Raw genomic sequence first — 23,050 nt, 5'->3', positions numbered from 1 at the left:
TGGTGAAACAGACAAAAGGATACAGAATTTGGTTTGCAGTTTAACTCAATTTTATTAACAAAAATTCCTTGTTAAAAACATTACGTGAGCATTTCACAAATTCACACAATATCATTCTCTGTCTGAGGAAGGAAGTTACCTGCAATGATCCATGTGTTTTGAGCTGGCCTTTTTCTTAAATGTAGGGCTGGCTCACTTCCACAAAAAATTGGTCTCGCAGGTCACAGCAGTTCTTTTCCTGGGTCTTCTTGGGTGCCACATGATCTTCTGCCACCAGTTTTGCTGCAAATCTCCACTGAGAGGGTGGCTTCCCAGATGTGTGTTTAAACCACCCCATCCCCCAATTTCCTGAATGTTCTGTGGCCATGGTCAATGGGGTCATGAGCTGGGTTCAAAGCATCCAATGGATCATGCAAACACCCTTCATTGTTGCCATGCCAGGGAGCTTTGACGTGCCCATTCTCCAGCACTGGATGGAAGTCAAGGTGCCAGGAGGTCCCCTCAGGCTGGTTGTAACTTGATCCCCCACCTTTGACCTTGATTTTCATTGTACTCTGCAGCCGATAGCTGCTGTTTAATTAAGTTTGGCCAACCTGACAGAGGTCCATTTCTCCCACTGTGGGTCATTTTAGAATGTCCAATTTTGGGTCCGTGGTTCCTTGACCATTCAGTACATTAAACCGGATGATCTCGTTATTGGCACATTGTAGTTCGTGGGTGTTTGCTGTGCACGAAATGGCTGCCGCATTTTCCCCCACCACAGTGGAGATTCTGTTTCAAAAGTACATCAGCGTTTGCAAAATACTCCGAGACTTCCTGCCCTCGTGAAAGTCGCTATAAAAATGCAAGTGTTTATTTTAACTACAATCCTTCGCTATTTTACTCCTCCAAGTAAAAAATATTTCTATGGCCTTATTCATTGCATTACCAGTTTTAGTAAGCTGTATACCATCTTATTAATACTTGCTGAAGATAAATTTAACTAAAAGCATAATGCACACCCTTTGGGAAACCAATACATTACCTTGAATTTACAGCAGCATCTCCCAATTCTTGCAGCCGAGTACTCCCCCCAGTGGCCTGAACGCATCGCAACGCAACATTTTCCAAATAGCTGCACAAATCTGCAATAATACCACACCCAGCGTGATATACGGGAAAAAAAAGGCATTAGGACTCTCGAACGACAGACTAAGAAAGGTGTGGCACCGTATCGTGCAGGTAAAATAGCAGGAGTACAATTGGATTTGGAACGTGGACGCCCCCGTTAAGCAGCCAATGGACAATTTGTGTTTGGTGTTGCAGATTTATAGTATTCGGATGAGGCATTGGCCAGTATCGAGTTTTGGGGAAGGCACTTGTATTTATTCAGAGTGCCAATTAAATTTCATGCAGGCGGCGGTAGATCTTGGGTTTATCATTTAGAATTTGTATAAGAAGTCGAATCAAATGCAGCAGAGAAAAATACGAGGGAGTTTGGGATTGTCCCGGTCTCGGTACATATAATCCGAAGTCATATAAATGTTAACTCTGTTTCTCTTCGACAGAGACTATCAGACCCGCTGAGTTTCCCCAACATTTTGTTTTCATTTCAGGTTTCCAACGTCCGCAGTATTTTATTTGCATTTGAGGTGAATTTTCGGTTCGATTCCTAGAATGGACATTATTTGATCCCATTAAGGCTGTAGGAAGAATGCATTTTATCAACACCTAAAGCGAGTGAAGGGCAGAATAACCGGGTTTCTGCTCGTGGCTGGCTACTGCCCTCTCTTGGTAAGTTTATATGTTGCTGATCAGGAGGTCATCCTCCTGCAGTGGGGAAAAAATAGTGGTTATTTCGGTGAGGAACTGGTGTACTCGAAGAGGAACGTAAGGCTGCGGCTCGGGCGTAACGAATTGGATACAAAATAGAAGACAGAGAATGGGGGGAAAATCCAGATAAGTAGTTTTGTTTCATGGGATACGCCACGCTCACTACTGGGGCCTCAGTTTTTCACAGTTAAATACTTTTAAATGAAAGAATGCATCTGGGTTGTATATCACTTGAGTCGAAAATCGTCTGCGGAAGCTGACTCATGAGTGGAAATCCTTTTCACATCTGGCAAACACCAATAGTGTTGGTCCAAAATTGGCTAAAACTATTTTTGCTGTCCTTTTCCCAGGCTCTTTTCCACCATCTACCCTTTCCCACGGCAAAGGTCAACCGTGCACTCATACACTGCGCCAATCGGGTACGGTTATAGCGAATAATTCCTTGCTGTTTCCCGCGTTGTGCCAGTGCAACCTGGTAAGCCCATGTGTCCTCTCTAGGACGCAAGCCCGAGGGGTAGTATTTTCCTCTCAGGCTGCTGGTATACTTCGAAGGGAAAAAAAAGAATGAATTCGGTTCTCTTTGGTACCAGCTCTGTTATAGGAATTAGCATGGTGCAGCCCAATAAATGCAAGTTAACCGGTGGAACATCACTCTGGACTTTCTTTGGAGCATAACTCCATTAAACCTTTTTCCATCCGCGGAAACCCACTGAGCAGTAGGCTGCAACTCAACCTTCTAAAACATCTTTTGATGAAAGTAGCTGATGATGTCAAGTTATAACATGGATAGATAAGAGCATAGAGTTGCAAAGGGACATTAGCAAATGCGTGAAACTTTGATGGATGAAGTTGTGCAATAAAATGCAAATACATCAACATTGAACACAAGATTGGGGAACTATGAATGAAGACATTTAAAGGCCCAGAACAGAACTTATGAAGCAAGTAGACAAGTATGAAAAATAATAACGGCTAATGGAATGTTGGCTTTTATCATGAGGGCTAAATATTAAAGAGGTTAAAGCTATGTCATAAACATCTGATAATGCAGCACTTAATGAACTGCACTTAGTTCCAAGCAGAACACTTAGGAAGAATATACTGCTCTGGGAGGAGGTGCAGTACAGATTCATTAGTTTGAAAGTGTATTTGTTTTATAAGGGTTACAACATGAGGAGAGGTTGCATTGACTCGGATACTTTTATTCCTTTCAATGTGTGATTATGGGGTGATCGAGTTGAGGTGCTCACCAAGATCAATGCTAAAGGACAAAGATAGACAATTTCCTGTGGTGTCCAGAACAAGGTGGCAGCACCTCAAGATTATATCTAGCCTGAGTTTGAGATGTTTACAAACTTTGTTACACAAACAATACTGAAAATCTGGAACTCCCCCCAAACATGTTGTTGAGGCAAGGAGTTCTATTGAAAATTTTTGCAATTTGTGATTTTCTTTTGCTTAAATGATACAGAGCCATTGCTAAGAAATAGTTAAACGAATCAGCTGTGTTCTGACAAAGTAGCTATTCAACCTTAAGTTGAATAGCCTACTGCTCCTGTCTCACCATGCATGAGGAGGAGGTAGGGCCAAGATGGGTGTTACCCCTGAATGAACTAGTGCTGAGACTGAGGTACTGGAAAACAATAACCCCTGGAGGCTTTTCAGAGCTAGCAGAAGGGAGGTAAATCATACTATGGAATAGACAAGTTATTCCTACATCTGTTTATTAGGAAATTATTAGTTTATAATTATTAATTATAATTAATGGAAAACCTTAAATTTTCAGCTGATTAGGCTGTCAACATGGATTTGTAGAAGGTAGCACATACCTAACGAATCCAACTGAATTTTTTAAGAGGGACTGATAGTAGTGAATAGAAGAATGACAGGAAAATTATTCATTTGGTTGGTTTGAGCAGGGGGACTGATAGATCAATACAGGAGAATTATAGGAAGTGTAGAAGGTAAATTTAAAGAAAAAGAAATTAGAAAAACAAAGCATTTCGTAACATTGGCAAGTAAAATCACAGAAGACCCAAACCTACTTTGTAAATAAATAAAAGCCATGAGGATAACTATGAGCAGGAACAAATTTGGGGGGTAGGGGCCTTAATAGTTTTCCTCAGCAGAGGTCAATAACTAAGGGAGATTGATTTAACGTAATGAACAGACAGATTAAAGAGAATTCAGCAAGGTTTTTCACTTGGAGGAGTTGGGGGCTTAAAAATACATTTTCTTAAAGACTAGTAGGGGCAATAGCTCTCCACGTAGTATAATAAATGGATATGTGGATTAAATGTTGTAACCTAGTCTGTCACCAAGCGTTAGAACTTTGGGTTAAATTGCATAGCTTTTTTTATATTCTAAGCGTGAGATTACAAGGAAATATTACACAAACTACAGCTGCATTCCTTCCAACCTAGAAGTTTACAGGCTGATTTGATCAAAGATGTCTAGATATTGAGGGGATATTGTAGGATAGATTAAGAGAAATGCATTCCACTGGTTGGGAAATCCATGACTAGAAAAAATAACCAAAACGTTAAAGCCAGATTGGTCAGGAGTTAGGAAACAATACCACAAAAGGGTAGATTGGAAGCGGTCTTCCACAAGCGGCAGTTGATGTTGAGTCACTTGATAATTTAAAATCTGTGATCAATCCATTTCTTGTTAACCAAATATACAAAGGGAACAGGGCAAAGCATGAGATTAGGTTACAGCCATGATCTCACTGCTGGTAAAATAAGATGGAAGTGAATAATTTTCGTCATTCTCCTATCTACTACTTTTAGTCACTCTTCAAAAAAAATTCAGTTACATTGATTATCAACCTTCTACATGTTGACTGCCAAATTAGGCTGGAGGGGTCAGTGTTGGGTCCATTGCTGTTTGTTATCTATATCAATGATTTGGATGAGAATGTAAGTAATCTAATCTAAAAGCATGATTAGTAAATTTGCTGATGACACTAAAATAACAGGTATCAGGGACAGTGAGGGAGGTTATCAGAAAATGGGCCAGTAAATGGCAAATAGAGTTTAATATAGATAAGTGTGAGGTCTTGCATTTTGGCAAGTCAGTTCAAGGTAGGAGTTTCATGGTGAATGATAGGGCCCTAAGGAGTGGAGTGGAACAGAGGAATCTTGGAGTTCAGGTTCAGTTTTCTGAAAGTGGAGTCTCAAGTAGAAAGGGCAGTGAATAAGGCTTTTGACTGGCCTTCATCAGTCAGGGCATTCAGTATAGAAGTTGGGAAGTTATGTTGCAGTTACACAAGACGTTGGTGAGGCTGCACTTGGAGCATTGTGTTCAGTTTTGGTCACCTTGTTGTAGGAGAGATGTTATTAAACTGGAAAGAGTGCAGAAGAAATTTACAAGAATGTTACCTGGATTCAATGGTCTGAGTTATAGGGAGAGATTGGACAAGCTAGGATGTTTTTCTTTAGCACATAGGAGACTGAGGGGGGATGGGAACCTTGTAGAGGTATATAAGATCACGAGAGGCATGGATAGGGTTGGGGAATCAAGGACTAGAAGGGAAAGAACAAAAGGGAGCCCAAGAGACAACATTTTTACACAGAGGATGGTATGCATATGAAATGAGCTGGCAGTAGGGAAGTGGTTGAGGCGGGTACGTTAACAACATTTAAATGGCATTTGGACAAATATATGGATAGGAAAGAATGAGAAAGATATGGGCCAAGTGAGGGAAATGGGGTTAGCATGGAAGGACATTTTGGTTGACATGGACTAGTTTGGATGAAAGGGTCTGTCTTCATGGACACTCTAAATGGACCTCTCCAATTTCCACAATCTGGGAGGAAAGCAAAATATTAAATGGCTGATCACTCTCAAGTTAATATCAGAAACAAAGTACCACGGTATGAATTCATCCCAGGAGAAGCTAGTAACTGAGTGAAGGTCCACAACGTGGGTAAATTCCAAGAGCAGCACTGCTAATGGTGCTTTTACATTCTATGAGAAAAGAATCCTTTAACATTCAAAGGAGCCATCAAATGACTGGTTGACGCAGAGGGTCCTCTGGCTGGGAAACAAGGACTCATCAGTTCTGTATTAATAGGCTTGGTGTGTGGTTGTCTGTACTTTAAGGTCATAATCACAGCAGCTTGCATTTATATTGAGGCTTTATCATATTAAATGTAACAAGGAGTTCATAGGAATGTTACCAGAAAAAATATGACACCAAGCCATGTAGAGATTTTAGGACAGGATCAATAACTTAGCGAGCAATAACTTTTAAGAATCTTCATAAAGGAGGAGGGTAAATGTTTATGAAGTGAATTCTAGAGTGGAATAATTAAAAAGGATGCACTGGAAGAGTACAAAAATCTTGAATGGTTGGTTAGTGTACTGAAGAAGGACATAGAGATAAGAGGGAGAGGGCTTTGAACCTCAGGATGAGAATTTTCAAGTAGAGATGCTCCCTATTCAGTCGCTAATATGATAGGCAAATAGGACATTGAACAAATTAGGATAAAGATAGCAAACCACTGGGTGAATTGAAGTTATGAAAGTTGCAAGGTGGGGGGCCAAGTTGGAGAACATTGGAACAGACCAATAAAGAGGTAACAGCGGCATAAATAATGATTTTTAAGCAAGAGTTAACCTGAAACAGGTGAGTTGGCTGGTGGTCTTGGTGAAGCAGCATATATGTGGTCAGATTCTAGCTTTTTGATGCAAATGATGAACAACTTCTCAAATGATTCTTAAATTCTACTGAGCTAAAAAGCACCAAGTGCAATGCCTGGTGTATAATCACATTATGGTTATGATACTGAACAAGCAAACTGATCATAAAGAATTCCATTAAAAGTTCTTTAGCTTTAAATTTGTCTTCTGATGAAAGATTGTTGTTTCCAGATCTGCTGAGTGTTTCCAGCACTTTGTCTTTATTTCAGATTTCCACCAACCTTTCCTTTAATATACCCAATAACATATTGGTTAAAAAGGAAACATCTTGAAAGATGTTATACTAGTTAGAATAGCTAATATGTTTCAGGAGAGACTGGTCATTCTCCATACTACTTGAGTGGCAATTTTATTCACTGGTGGGATGTGGGCATCGTTGGCTGGCCAGCATTTATTGCTGGTCTGTAGTTGCCCTTGAGAAGGTGGTAGTGAGTTGCCTTCTTGAACTGCTGCAGTCCACCCACTAAATATTAACCTACAAAGGTCTTTAGGGAGGAAGTTCCAGCATTTTGACCCAGCAACAGTCAGGACGATGAGTGGCTTGGAATGCAACTTGCCGTGATGTTCCTATGTATCTCCAAGATGGAAGTGGAAGTGCTAAGGATCATTGAGTTTCTGCAGAAATTCTTGTAGATAATTTTGTGGATAATACACATTACTGTTACCGAGTGTCAGTGGTGGAGGGAATGGATGCTTATGGATGTGGTGCCAATAAAGTGAGCACCTTTTTGTCTTGGATGGTGTCAAGCTTCTCGAGTACTGACGGAGCTGCACTCATCCAAGCAAGTGAGGAGTATTCCATTATACTCCTGACTTGTGCCTTGTCGCCTCTGACCTGCTCTGTACTAAATGTATTTGTATGACAAGCCCAGTTCAGTTTCTGGGCAAGTCACTCCCAGGATGTTGAAAGTGAGGGTATTCCGTGATTACAACGTCATTGAATATCAATGAAGTGGTTAGATTGTCTCTTATTGGAGATGGGCATTACCTGGCATTTGTGTGACACACATCGTACTCAAGAACTAATAAATGAACATCTAGTTTCTCAGAGAAGGGAGTTTTCCTTCTTCATAGAGATTATGATAGGAGCTTGAATGCAGTCAGTTCTAAGGAAATACATTAAAGTAAAACCAGTCTAAACAAATCTAACACCTTCCATAAAACAGGTCAACTCCAGAACTAGGATATTAAAGTACATGAAAACGATTGTACCAGTGGTTCTTGTTAATTTGTGCATTGCATATTTCAATCAAAACCCAGTCACACAACATTTTATGTAAAAAAACAAGTTCAATATTTGTGTAGGTTGCTATAAACATGCTTTAAACATTCCAGTCACTTATCTTTTTATTATTTAAGACTCAAAGCCTTTAAACTTGTTCTTTTCTTATACACAGGATACAGTTAATTCACAAAACTTTATTCTTGCAGGCACAGAAAATATACAGCCATGTCCCCACCCATTAGAAGGGGAAAGAAGAAGATCGGAGTTTGGTGCCAGCAATTAAATCAACCAATGTCTTCCCTACAGGCCCAGACCCTTGGTTGTCACCCCCTCCCGACCCTTTGTCCCAGGAGCTTCCAACACGCTCAGTCAAAGCTTATTTTCAGCTGAACTGACTGCATTACTGAGCAATGGATTATGAGCATACCTGCTCAGCCTCCTGACAGAGGATGCATTTGGTTGGGGTCTTCCTTATGCAAAATCCCCACCACCCATCCCCATTAAGTTTTCCTGTTCAAAAATGGTGTTATTACATGTTTCATGAAAAACCTTGATACCTTTCCTTCAAATTTAATTGTGAAAAATGACCAGGTCTACAGTTCTTTCCATCATCCTAGAAAACAAAGTCGTCTTATTTTACTTGCTATAGCTATCATTCTCTATCAATTGGTCTACCATGCTTCTTTTAAAAATTGGAAAAGTTAAGGAATTATACAATCACAAGAAAACTGTGAATTTTCCCATAAGCTTGAGGGGTTCTGCTTCCTCTTTGTAGTCTCAAGTCAAATATGATTCAAACAGAGGCATTGCTTGAAGGAAGGTGTTGTGCTCACTCCATGTACTACTCAGTTTTGACTCCCAGAGCTTCTTCCTGTGTAGAGGGACATGGGGACTGTGTGGGATTGACTTCAACAGATATCTGGCTTCTACTCCAGACTCTCTCTCATCTGTGCATCAGCGGGGTTATTCAACAATGAATTGCTGCATGATTGAAACAAGCTGCAGATGAGCCTGATTACTTACACAACACGCAAACACTTTTACACATATGGATATACACACAGGTGCATTTTCCAAAGGAGAGTTAATAGGTTGCCATTCAAGATTAGGAACCAGAGTTTGTCATGGAGTCATACAGCACATACAGTCCAACCAGTCCATGCCAAACATAATTGCAAACTAAGCTAATCAGTCCTGCCTGCTCCGGACCCATATCCCTCAAACCTTTCCTATTCATGTACTTGTCCAAATGTCTTAAATATCTTACACATCCATCACTTCCTCAGGAAGTTCATTCCACACGTGAACCACTCTGTGTAAGAAAATTGCCCCGTCTTTAAAAATCTCCCTCCTTAAAAATGTGCCCCTAAATGTCTTGAAATTCCCCATCCTAGGGAAAAGACATCTCCCACAACGAACTAAGCCATTGACAGATGGTTTTGAAATGGAAGCAAAGTGCCCCCAGCAACTCGGGATGTCAGGATTTTTCTCTTTTTTAAAAAAAAAACAAGAGTAGATCGTTTCCAAACGCGCTGCAGCCCAGTACTATAGAACCTCAGTAAAACTGAAAATAAAGTTCAAACATATTTGCTGTTCCCAGTACCTGTAACATTTTGAGGGATCTGCCATTTCAGGATTTGGCTTTCCAGAATGCTAAATCTCACTAATCTCCAAATTCAACCAATTACCCTTTACTACTTAATACAATGATTCTAGTTAGGTGGGTTGTGCTAAACCAGAGAGAAATCTGAACCACAGGGATAAACATGCTCAGTTGGGAAAGAATTAAACAAAACAAACTGCTACTCTTTCCTCAGAAGATCAATTACTGAAGCCTTAATTTTCCCCTCTCCTGGTGAGGCATTGGGAGTGAAAGGGACAGAAACCTTGCAGAAAACCTCAGCTTAACCCCACCTGATCCAATCATCATTTATGAGCTGAGGGAGAAGAGTTGGCAGTCATAACCGTCACCTTACCTAACCTTTGCAGGGGTGACAGGATGGCAAAATCAGGAACAATTGAGAACTCCCCCTCCTTAGCCCAAGTGTGGAGACCGCTATCACAACACAAACCAGGGGCCTTCTGATCCAAATGCCTCTTGCATTAAACTCTCTGGCGCATTTGTCAATTGAGTCATGTGAGCTCTGTCATTACATGAACCCAATAAAAACCCTTCATAGACCAGTGAGTATTACACTTGAGGTCATGTCAACCCAGGTCAAAAACAAAGGCATACAATTCAATGAGGCATGTGACCATGCTTACTGATAACACTTGGAAATCTCACCATTTTAACCATGAATGCAAACCCCACCATCACCCTCAATAGGGAATAGACAATGAATAAAACCTTTTGGAGCAGTGAAGGGAGAGTGCTGGAAGCAACACTGGATCAAGGAGCAGGCTGGCACACAAATGATCTTCTGACCCCTTTTCAAACAAAGCACTCAAATCATGTGTTGGAGAAAAGGGGTTGGGCAGACAGGCAAAGTCCAGTTGTTTGACAAGGGAGAATCAGAAATCCAAGAAAAATGGGAGGGAGACAAAATGCTCACTTGAAGAAGAAATCAGTACCACTATGCAAGTTTCTTCTAATTTATTGCCTTGGAATGTGCGCTCACTTCAATGAAGGGGCATTTGGCAGCACAATGATGGGGGCATTTGGCAGTGTCCCAAGTTGCTGCTCCATCATACAGCAAAAAAACCCCTACACTCCTGTGCCAGAGTGGGGCATACAGAACAAAACATCTCTTGTCCACCTGCAAAAGGAAATGACAAAGTTTAGTCTTAAAAGGGGGACAATGTGAGAAATAAAAGCAAGCTCCAGGACAGGGATTACAGCATGCAGTCTATTCAAACATTACAGACACAGATTCTTGTACATCAGGCTCTAGTCAATATTCTTTACACAGCATCTTAGCCAACCCAAAAGAAGAAATAAAATCTTACAAAATGGTGCATAAAACCAGTCTACACATTAGTACCGCAAAGAAACCAAAGGGTCGACCGATACAACAGAAAGGACCAGTACTACAAGGCCAGGCAACCATGTTCACTTTATAAAGTATTGGGAGTTTTAGTGGTGTTACACCCTCAGGCAGCTGTTTCATATATTTTAAAGATTTCTGATATCCTAAGAGGCGAAGGTACAAATATTATTACTTAAATATGCACACTGTCCATAATTAACTCTGCCTATTTAATATTTATTATGATGTACTACAGACAGATATAAATGCACACATATCAACAGTGCCTTGTGCGATTTGCACCCATTCTCACAAATGTATTGATTATGCATGTTAAAAATTGCTACTTAAAAATTTAGAGCAATTATGGAATTCAAAATCAGGTTACAAGTTCAGTTCTAATGAAGAACAACTCTCAGCCTATTAGTTCTTTTTGCCAGAATATTAACTCTACCCACTTACCAGGAAGGCTTTTTTGTATTTTCACCTCAATAGATGGACAAAGCCTTGGCTACTCATGTCACCCAAAGGTTAACATGTTGAACATCCTTGCAACCTTTCTCTGAACTGATCAGATGTGTGGGCCCTGGAGAAAAATCTGAGATTCCATGAAAATCCTGTTGGTATTCCACAAGAACTGGTGCTGCCACACGTAATGGAGCAATGGCCATATTACTCCAACTAACTTCCTGATGATCTCCTCGCCAGGGAGGAGAAAGTGAGGACGGCAACCCAAGTTGTTGCATGATTCCTTCACAAACCCATTCCGAATGCAGGAAATAGTCATTTAGAATCAGGAATTCATGTAAAAGACCTGACTTCCATTTCCCAATTAATTAACTGCTATAATCTGTAATGATGAAACTTGATCTCGTAGTGGCTGTGCCATAGATCCCCACAAGCGTTCAGTCTCAAGAAACCGTTTACTTAAATTGTCCCTTTATTCATTTTCAATTCCCAAACTTCCATCCTCTTCTCCTTTGCCAACACAGCCATTTTCTACCAGGGTCGATCAGGAATTGATCAGGAGCAGCAACCATAGGCTGATTGTAGCTACCTATTCCTGTCCAGGATGAGATTACTCAGTGCAGCACAAAGCAAGATAGAAGCTGACAAATTTCGGCCAGGTGATTTTACTCCCCCTGAACTGACCTCCTTTCTCATTTATCCAATACTAGCCTTTATTTTGGCTGCCTTAAGGTGAAATTAAGTTGCTAAGGGTGAACAACATCATTTTAAAGTTGAGAGATGCATTTTGTTACATATTTTAGCAGTCTGTTGTGAGATGAACAAATCCTGTCAATTTGTAATGATAGAATGTTTATGGCACATAACCAATTGTATAAATTTTGTCTTTTTCTGCCAATCACTTGGTCCCTCTACCAATGGGAAATATTTCTCTCATTTCATGATATAGACTCCTCTTCCTGAAGACTTCCACCAAATCTCCAACCTCCCCCACCCTAATCTCTTCCAACGAGACCAATCTCTGCTTCTTCAAACTACCCTTGCAATCAAAGATCCTCAGCTCAGAACATTCTCATAAATCTCCCTGCATTCTCTCTCTCGAGTGCTTTGTCAGCCTTGGCCTCAGCATACCTTCGGACAAATCAGGGTTCTATAAGGTTCATTACATGTCTCCTGCTTTTGTATTCTACACCTCCATCTATAATCCTCAGGATCCCATCAATCTATTTAACCTAATGGCAGAATGGAACAGAGAAGTCACTTGGCCTACTCCTGCTCCTATTTCTGATGTTCTTATAACAGAAAGAGGTGTAAAGTTCAATCTAGTGACCAATGTACTTTGTATTTAATCAGAAAAGAAGCCCTATGAATCCTAGTAGCTTGGCTATAAACTTATTCTTATTTCTGTGCTTCCCCCAGTGGTACAGACTGGGAAATGTCAAAATTATATCAGGATAATTTAAAACCTCGAGCCCTCATGAATAAGGCTACACCAATTCCATCTGTAGATTTTATTAACCTGTCTCAGAAACATTAGTCTATGAATTTGAATAAAAATGAAAGCGATCCTAGACTCTAAAACATGTGTAACAGCTGTGAGTGCTGCTATTATTATTAAATATATTGAACCAAGACACTGTGCAAAAAACACAATCATATACATTATAATAGAATGCAATATACTTCTCACATAATACTCATTTCCATGAACTTTCTCCTACCTCTATACCCACTAGTATCGTACCCCGGAGTTATAGTTGATAGACCTTATCCTTGTACTGCACCCTAGTGTTTTGATTGACAGTTCCCACCAAAACAGACCCCAATGTTATTCACTGACAGACCTCTTTCCACCAGTACTGCACATCAGTAATGTACAGTGGTAGACCTGTACCCACCAGTAATGTACCTTAATCATATCCAGTGACAAACATGTATCTAACAATACAGCACTCCAGCATCAGTGACACACCTGTATCCACCACTGTATCTGTTGTACAGTGATATACTTGTACCCACCAACACTCTACTTCAATGAAATACAGTGAAATAACTGTATCCATTGTGTATTGTATCAAAATGTTATACAGAACAAATTGCTCTCCTCAGACACTACCCACGCTTGGAATGCTGAATCTAGGATTGTAGATTCTAGCTGTTTCTCTCAGTTACAGATGAGAGCCAAACACACTTACCAAAATTTAGTCAAATGCTGGTAGCCAGATTGCCAACCAACTCAAGGCAGACTCAACTCAACCAACACAGACATGAACTGTACTACAGGGTACCCTGTACAACACAGCATCTAATATGACTGCTTCCAGCATACACTCTCCAGCTGACTTCCTTCTTGAGCTTTTGAAGGAGGTCTGCTTTGAGAATTTCCTTGCAGATTGCATTTGGGAGTGTGGACAGCTTAATTCAGAATATGGAAGCATCATCACAGAGGCATTTTGTTTGGACCATTACCTGGCAAGGGACTTGCCCTGTAGTAAAGGTGGTATCGGTCAACCCTTAACACCAGCATGACTGCATTACATGATTTTCTGTATAGGAGACAGGGAGAAAAACTGCGTGCGCGCATGTGTAAAAGACATTGATTTATGTGTGAGAGTTTAGAAAGGCAGTGACTGTGTGAAAGGCAGAGTGCCAGAGTGTAGTGTGTGAGAGGCCGAGACAGTGACGTGTGCATGTCAGTACATGTTAGAAAGATACAGAAGAGGGAGACAGAGAGAGAGCGCATGTGTGCACGCGCACGCACATGAGACAGACACAGAAAGAGCTCATTTCACAATGGAGTTCAACAGTCACTGGTGCCTACACCGGCAGCAGGAATATCAGACTCCTGAGAGACAATGCCACTTCACTCTATCCTGGTTGAATAACAAGGTCATTATTTGTGTGTATCATTTACTCAAATCCTTCATTTCAGCTTGTTCCTTTTCCAGCATGACAGGAAGCCACAGAGTGCGGCAGTGCACCAGCGGGAAGAGGGGGGGCAGCTGCCGGGGGGCTGCCTTTAGCATGTCACTCTGCATAATGCATGATGGATTCCACGTAGTTGCCAGGAAACAAACCAGTCACTCCATTCATCACTCCTTCATACCAGCCGTCATCATTCTTCTTCAATACATAAATAATGGCACCCTCTTGAAAAGACAATTCGTCTTCTTTATCTTTTGAATAGTCATAGATAGCAACCACTGTGAATAGAGAACAGGAACAATTAATAGTGGCACAATAGCTCAGGCCATAACCAAGAAAAATGAATCTGTTAAGTAACCTCAAAGTTCAACTGGTCCATGCCACAAGCAAGGCCAGTATGAATTGCCTATCCCAAAATGCCCTTGACGAATGGCTTTCTAGGCTACCTCAGAGGCCAGTTAAGGGTCAACTACAGGGCTGTAAGTCTGGGTCTAACGTAGATCAGACTAGAAAAGGACAGCAGATTTCCTTACCTATAAGATGTCCACGAACCAGACCAATTTCTGCAAAAATCAATTGTGTGTCAAGCTTACCATGATTGAGATTAGCTTTATATTCCAGATTTATTAACTGAATTGAAATTCCAGTTGCTGTGGTGGGATCTGAACTCATGTCCCCACAACCTGAGTTTGGATCTCTGAATTACCTGTCTAGTGGCATGTGCTGATTTAGGATCAAAAATGTGATCTTATGGAAGTAGTAGGTAAACTGTAGTAGTAAAAGGATTATTTTACATTCGTCTGCATCACAGAAAAGGAGTCTATTCAGTCAGAAAGGAGCTAATAGTGAAATTAGATAAAAGTAAATAGGTTCTTAGTATGAAAATGGTTTTGCATTGACCAGTGAGCACATACAGTTTTTATTAAACCCACAATGAACAAGCATGTTAGAGGAAAACCATCTCACACAAGAAGAAATAAGCAAATCAAAACCAGTCAATCCAAGGTGTGATTATTACCTTAGAGAGGATAAAATTAAGTCTAATGGACAACTTAAATCTTTTCACAATTTAACAGTTGTATAAACTTGTATGTTATGAATTATATAGCAGACAAAGTATGTTCACATTAATCTCATTAATGACTCATTAATCCTCCATCTCTATATGTCATAATCAAACCCATAGCTGTTCTTGATGAGGTCTATAAATTATGCAGTCGTCATAATTCCACAACAAAGAGAATTTCCCTTTAACAAACTGTAAAATGCTTAAACTAAAATAGGGACTCATTCTCCAAAGAGAAAGATTTAAAATAATAAAGAGAAGAATTCAAAGAAATTGATTGGTTTTATCTGTCTCAATTTCCATTCTTGTAAGAAACTTGGCTATTTGGTAACTTCAGAGCAACTCAAATTTTGAACCATTGGACAGAATCTGTGGGAGAATGAGGCAAGCGTATAAATTAAATTGTCTCATTTCGTGCAAGAATAGAGGTATCTCGGGATGTATGTATAAAAATCTTTAATGGCAGCAGAAAGCTGAAATGGAAGTTAACATCCAATAGAGGCAAAGTATAAAATTAAGAAAGTTACAATAAACATTTATAAAACACTGATTATGCCACTAATTTGTAGCACTACGTCCAATTCTAGGCACCACACACTTGAGGAATTGTGGAGAGTTGTTTCCCAAAATAATAGCATATAGGCCGTGTGTTATGGGGAAAGAGTGGACTGCTGTTTGTTCCCCTGTGTACAGAGGGGTTAACAGGGTATTTGATAAAATGTTTAAAGTCATGAATGGTATTCATAGATTGAATAAGGAAAACTTTTTAATGGCAGAAGTGTCTATAACTAGAAAACACAGATTCAATAGAATAGGCAAAGAACCAGAGGGACGTGAGAATTATATTTGCAGAATAAATTATAATGATCTGGAATAGTCAATAGCAACTTTCAAAAGGGAATTGGATAAATATTTGAAATGGAAAAGGTTGCTGGGCTGTGGAGAAAACCGGAGGTGGGTCGAATTTCAACTAATTAAAATGCTATCAGAAACTCTTTTAAGCAACAGACCATCAGACCAACATCCAGCATTCGCTGAGGTATCAAAAGCTATCAAAGGAATCAGTTCATAAACAAAAGAAAAAGTTTTATGTTAAACTCTCAAGTTAAAATCTTTCATTAAGGTCAAGCAGCCTGAACTCCAGGTTGAGATCATTACATGTGGTTTTGAACTTGATTACTGTCATATTCAAAAAACTAATCTTTCTGGCATATTGTCAAAATAAAATCCCCTCTGTACTTGATTAACCCTAAACATCTGCAAGATCAGTAAACCTTTAGGAATACTGACATCAGAAAGAAAGCCTCGAGTGACAGATATTCATAAAAGCTGGAACCTCCTGATGAAGACTCCTAAGAACTGCTGGAAAGTGCATCAAGATCATGTCATGCAATATAAATAGAAAAATATGAAAATAGCAAAATTGTGAGGAAATGCTAGAAGATTGACCTGATACAGATCTTTAAGAAAATCAAGGGTTCTGAGGAGGTGGGCATTGAGAAGATATCTCCACTTCTCAGGCAGACTAAACCTACAGGGCATCCCAGCAAATTCAATTCAGAATCTAAAATGTGGTATGGATATGAAACTGTCCCAAAAGTGAAATGAATTGTACAATTGCAGTTAAGAAGAAACTAGAGAAACAAATAAAGAAGAAAGGTTTAGAAGAATATGATAAGAAGGTTGGGTGAAGACCCTGCTCATGTGGAGCATAAACACAGGCACATTCTATGCTATTCTACATAATTTCTATTCAATATTGAAAGATATCTGTGGAAATGTATGTCTATTGCGAATGTCTCAAGGGACCTTGGCACAGGTCACAGTATCAGGCCAGCCTGGAGATAGTACATTTTATTGACAACTCTCTGACTGGACCTTTAAGGGGGGATGCTGTGGAATACATTGAGTTCCATGTGTTTCAGTAGGTTGTGTTATGTGCTGAATCAAAAATTAGTATCGCTTCTGCAACCTGAAAGCACTGCGCATCTTTCATATGCTGGGTAACATTGTTTTTTTCAAAGCAGTAGTCTGGTCTACAACATAGGAAATGCGTTTATGGTTGAGAATCAAGACATTTTAGAGAAAGTAAAAGATATCATTTTTTATTTTACCTGGCAAGGAAAGTAGTGTAAGATGAGGTGTTGAGTCACTTGTCTAAAATCAGGGATTGAATTTTACAGGTCTGCCTCCCCAAATCCTTATTGGAAAGGGGAGATGGACATTAGAATAAAGCTGATGGCCAGCTTCCTTCTGAACATGAACTGCCCCATATTACGGAAGGATGAGGAAAGAGATGGTAGCACCTGAAGCCCATTCACTTGTTGGCCAACTCAGGCCCTGAACTGGTTGTTTAAGGGACACATTCAACCACCAGCACAATAAAGTGATAAAGTGTGGCTGTGCAACGGGCCACTCAGCAAGTTCCAGAGAATCGTGAAGGTTGGATAGCACATTGGGACACATTGTGATCAGTGGAGGCACTTTCAATCCACCTCCCCACAAGATGATAACCCCTTCCTTTAGTGTTTCACCGTAAACCCAGCCTATAAAATCCTCCCCTCCCATCACCATCCTGTCCACAGCTCGAGTCCCCAGCCATAACCCTTGGATTCATCACCAACCTGAGGACTACCTGTAGTTCCAGCAGTGGCCACTAATTACTTTGAGTGTTGCTGACAATACAGAAGTCCCAGTTAATCAGACTGACCAGCAGTTCTCAAAGGGTTGGGACTTCCTATCTTGGAGGGACTGCCTATCTTATTCTCAGATAGTTAACTATGGCCCAACATATTATCACGGTGACAGGAGTTTGGTCCCCAATAAAGTTCAACCCAGATGTTGGTCTTCAAATGTAACACATTCAATCTACAAAGAGACATGCTGTACAGACCGTCACATGATGCTTTCAAGTAGATGGTATGCAAAGGAAGGATCATGGGGTCTCAGTAAAATGTTACCTGTACTGCTGGCAGGAAGACTCCAGATGCCAGCATTCACTTACAGATCGACATTGGTCAGTGATGCTGAACGCTGGAGAGTATCTCACATCAAAAAGCATGACAATGTTATGAATTACTGAAAATTTACTGGATGTGGAGATGCAGCCAGAATGGAAAGTCAGAATGATCACCACAAATTGTGTTTTTGTACCACTGACCTTTCTCCAAATAGTTCTTGGGTGCCCACGGTGGATCCTCCTCAGCATATGGGTCACTGTACTCTACCACAGCTGTCTCTTCTTCCTCGTAATCCTCTGGTGGAGGGGGAGGAGGTGGTGACTCATCAAACACTACATCAGCCGGTGGAGGAGGAGGAGGAGGAGTGGAGCCATCTGAAACTGGAAGTTTATATCATGTTAAGCAAAAAGACTTGCAGTCAGATAGCACTTTTCTTGACCTCAGGACATTAAGAGTTTCATAGCCATCTAAGTATTTTGAAGATAAATCTCAGTTACAGTAAAAGAAACATGACAGACAATTTGTCCTTTGTGGGAGCTTGAATTGGACAATGAAATAAGTGAGCATATATATCTGTTTCAGGTGTTGGCCAAGGACAATATTAGCCCAGGATATTGAGAGATCCCTTCATCCTTGAATGTCATACGTTTAAAACCAGAGAAGAGATGGGATCTCAGTTTTAAGCTCTTATTCAAAAAAATGGTTTCTCCAACAGTGCAACACACCCTCAGTACTGCATTGGAATGTCAACCCAGATTATTATCTGGGGCAGACCTTGAACCTGCAATATTTCTGGTTCAGAGGTATTCATAAGCCAAGAAAACTTGCAATAAGCTTTCAATTTGGAACAGGTTATACTTGGAGTATCCGCATGTTGGTTGCAAAAAAACCTCTTCCCTAACTCCATGAAATTTATGCAAGTTCTACAGAAGATAATATTTTGCTAACATTAGCAAAATAATTTAAATTTTCACTGACAAGAGTAATCTTTATTTTATTTTGAAAGTAAATTTGCTTCCATCAATTTCAGAGTCCCAGCCTCAAAATAGTTTTAGTGCCATACATCAAAAAGAACGTTCTTAAACATAAATGCTGCCGTACCCTGTCTAGCTTGTGACAAACCTTCATCAGCTGGCCAATTCTCCATCCAAAATGAGACACAGAGTCATCAAGCATCACGTGAATCAGCTAGTATAGTATTTAGATACTACAGGGATATGGTACAGACTCTGCACCAACTGCAGGATGAAATCTTCATAGCTAGCACTTAGAATCTTCAATCAGTTTGAACAACTTCAAGACAAACACTTAAGGGCATAGACAGAAAATGACAGAGAGGCACCCAATTGGTAACTTCACCCAGAAAATGCCAGATGTGGAAAATGGGAAAAAAGGTTACACTTTTGAATTCAGATTGCAGAAGCTCACCTCTGGAGCTTTGTGCTGAATCCAACACTAATTTGGCATGTGTCAGGCCTTCTTGACTGACATCGTGGTGGACATGTGATGCCAATGTGGGACTATACCCATCATGTATTTTCAGGAGGGACTGGGAACATAGGGACAAATGCGAAGGCAGCTGTGCAAAGAAGTCATAAACTGGGAAGTATTATTACTACAGCTTCCTACAGATTTTAAAACCCATGTTCTGGGCAGAACAATCTGAGCACCAATAAATTGTTTTCAAATATGATGTACTCAAGAAGACTGCTAAGTGACATTGCCTTTCACCTGAATTCTCGGCTATAACACACTACACTTTGCATTAACTGAATCTTGAAATTAATTGTTGGGATATCATGGACATTGTTTGGTTCGGCTTTACTTTCCATTACAGCTGACAGGTTTCTTGTTTTGACCTGCCCCATTAATTGTGCTTTCATTATCTTCTCATGATGACAAGATCATTTTGGTCTTCATTAGCAACTGCACTGGCCAGATCAGTGTCAACCTCAGTGAACATCTTTCCTTCTCTTTCACATTCTGGAGAGTGACCATAATCTCTGCAACACTAGGTCATTCTTCCATGACTGAGTTCTGGTGGCTTGCCAGTGATACTCCAAATCAAACCCTAACAGATACAGTGCTTCTCCTACACCAAGGTCCAGCTCCCCACATATTCTGCCCATGGAACACATTACATATACATCCTTGCTCCAATTTCACAAAAATGAATTCACTACTTGCTTTGCAGTTTCCATTACATTGGACAGAATGTAGTCCAAGGGAGTGCTCTGCAAAACACTTTAGTCAATAATTATGCTAGTGATTGCTTTGTGACTTGTCTCTTTAACTGCTTCTACAATTTGCATTCCAACCCATGCACTTCTGCCCTTCAACACTTACATAACCATGATCCCTACGACTCCAAGAATATTTAGAGACCAACGTCAACAAAGTTAGACCTTAACCACCTCTCCAATCTTCTTGCTGGTCTCTTGCATCTACCAGTGCTAACCATTTCAAAAATTTGATTGTTTCCTTCCTGTGTCTCCCCATTGCCTTATTCACCTTTCTGCACCAGTTTTTAACTTTATCAAAAGCTGTGAAATATAATTAACTACCTCTGCAGGATGGGACCTCGCTCTTCCCTTAATCCCTTTCCCTTTCTACAGTTCTAGTTCACACAAGCTTCCAATTTCCAGTATTATGTAATACCTACAATAAAGCCATGGAGCAATCTTTTCCCCTTGCACCTGTTGGACTTGCTGCTTTTCTTTTTACTTATAATGGAACTCTAACTCTGCGTCCAACCTGTGCTGTATCTATCCTGAAGTGTTTGAAGTAACAGAACAATGAAAGCTTTACCATGTGTATAACCAATATATTACCTACCCTGGAGTGTCTGAGGGGACAGTAAAGTGGGAACTTTATTCTATCTAATCCTGGTCTAAACATGTTTGATGGGGCAGCATAGAGGAAGGTTTACTCTCCATCAAGCCACTGTTGTACCTGCCTGGGGAGTATTTGTTGAGACAGTTCAGAATAAGCTATACTTTACATCGGAGATGTCCATGTACTGTGATGGATAAGTTGAAAGTGTTTCTGGTTCTGATTGTTTTGTTCTTGGTGTAATGTTTTTGCAGAACCTCTGTGGATACAGAGAGCCTCACTGTCCATGATAGAATGTGGAAAGAGTGGACTTACTGTTATCCTGAACTCTGGCTACGAAGCCCATCAGCGGCAGTTGAGGTGTAACCTGCAGAATAGAAGGTGGCGGTGGAGCCAGTGGCGCTGCACACAGGAGCAGACACATGAATGATGGAAAGGAAAGGAAAGGTACAAACACCCATGAGAAGCAGGAGAGGAAACATTTTCAAGCAAAACAAGAACACAACTGCAAAGCAAGGCTGCATCAACAAACCCACATCACAGTCAGAGCCAGAAGAGAGAGGCATTAGAAAGAAAATGCCGCTCACGGACACAAATTATCAATGTCAGGAGCAGGAACACATTCAAATATATCATTTGGACCAAGTGACTTCACAACTGCTTAAGAATGAGGAAGATGATGTTAATTCAGTTTCAGCGTCCTGTAAGCACATTTATTTCCATAATAGCCTTTGTCCCACAGAGCTCCCTGAGATCTAAAACACAGGCATAATGTTTCGACGTTAGCCAGGCTTTTTAAGGTGACTACTTATGAATCCCATGTCAGGAAATGATGTCACTTAAAGATGAGTTCCTTTTGTTGGTTTAGTATTGATTAAAAAGAGCAGTGATCCTAATGTCAACACTTGACAAACACTGCTGCACACCTCCTTCCAGTCTGGAGAACAAATGTTCATCATTACTCTCTACTTGCCTCTTAGCCAACTTTTCTTTTTTATCCACGCTGATTAACCCAATAGTTTTACATTTTTTCTAAAATTCACTCATGGGAAATGGATGTCACTGGCTGGACTCACCATTATTGCCTGTTCCCACTTGGCCTCAAGAAAGTGGTGGTGAGCTGGTGTAGTCCATGTGTGTTAGGGAGGGATTATTAAAGATTCTGACCTAGCAACAGTGAGGGAATGGTAATATGGTTCCAAGTCAGGATGGAGTGACTTGGGCACATCACAACCTACAAGTTCCTCTCCATCTATTTTCTGCCTTTCTTAGTCTTTATGGTAGATATCACAGGTTTAAAAAGTGTTATCAAAGGAACCTTGATGAGTCACTGCAATACATCTTGTAGATGACACACATTGCTGCCACTGTGTATTGGTGATAAAGGACATGAACATTTAAGGTGATGACTGGGATATCAATTAACCAGACTACTATTTTGTATGGACAATGTTCAGCTTATTGAGTGTTGCTGGTGCAGTACTCCACAAGGCAACGGGAAGTATTCCATCACACTCCTGGCTTGTGCCTGGGAAATAGAAAGCAGGAGTTGGAGTTACTTGCTGCAAACTTCTTCACCTCTGACCTGCTGTCTTAGCCCAATATTTATAAAGCTGGTCCAGTACGATTTTAAAAGGTTAATGGTAACACGCAGGATGTCAATTTTACTAACAATTTTCTTGTACAGCACTTTATCTAAAGTCAAAAAATGTGATGCTAGAAAAGCACAGCCAGTCAGGCAGCATCCGAAGAGCAGAAGAGTTGACATTTCAAATATAAGCTTTTCCTGATGAAGAGCTTATGCTTGAAATGTCGACTCTCCTGCTCCTCAGATGCTGCCTGACTAGCTGCGCTTTTCCAGTGCCATACGTTTTGACTCTGATCTCCAGCATCTGCAGTCCTCACTTTCTCCGAGCACTTTAGATAAAGTTCACCTCAATGCATCCTTAAAGACACTTCATAAATTAAGTCACTCACATTTGTTCAACAAAATTTGCCTTTAAAGAGTTTATGTCGGCTGTCATCTATTAACCCAAGCTTTTCCAAATGACAATTAACTTTATCTCAGATTATTGTCAGAAAGATT

The 23,050-nt window shown here is 40.3% G+C and overlaps 1 protein-coding gene and 1 long non-coding RNA gene across 11 annotated transcripts in view; one reads left to right on the top strand and one right to left on the bottom strand.

Annotated features, from left to right (window-relative positions):
- The first annotated feature begins 1,083 nt into the window (after positions 1–1,083).
- On the top strand, positions 1,084–21,361 carry LOC140481857 (uncharacterized). Its single transcript, XR_011961624.1, has 3 exons — positions 1,084–1,221; positions 1,596–1,773; positions 21,219–21,361. It is a non-coding gene; the product is annotated as an uncharacterized lncRNA (long non-coding RNA).
- The window catches only part of LOC140481856 (abl interactor 2), a 140,087-nt gene continuing 124,885 nt past the window's right edge, over positions 7,849–23,050 (bottom strand). For 9 of the 10 annotated variants that reach the window (XM_072578412.1, XM_072578418.1, XM_072578413.1 and 6 more), the window contains 3 exons: positions 21,280–21,366; positions 18,333–18,512; positions 7,849–14,384 (listed from right to left, as the gene is read on the bottom strand). In XM_072578412.1, coding sequence (XP_072434513.1) covers positions 14,209–14,384; positions 18,333–18,512; positions 21,280–21,366 — 443 coding nt within the window. In that variant the 3' untranslated portion in view covers positions 7,849–14,208. The remainder of the gene's footprint in view (positions 14,385–18,332; positions 18,513–21,279; positions 21,367–23,050) is intronic. The other variant, XM_072578417.1, reaches the window with a different exon arrangement.

This window comes from Chiloscyllium punctatum, chromosome 10 (assembly GCF_047496795.1).
Source record: "Chiloscyllium punctatum isolate Juve2018m chromosome 10, sChiPun1.3, whole genome shotgun sequence".
Lineage (NCBI taxonomy): Eukaryota > Metazoa > Chordata > Chondrichthyes > Orectolobiformes > Hemiscylliidae > Chiloscyllium > Chiloscyllium punctatum.
The sequence above is the reverse complement of the archived record's forward strand: the minus strand, read 5'-3'. Positions and strand labels throughout refer to the sequence as shown.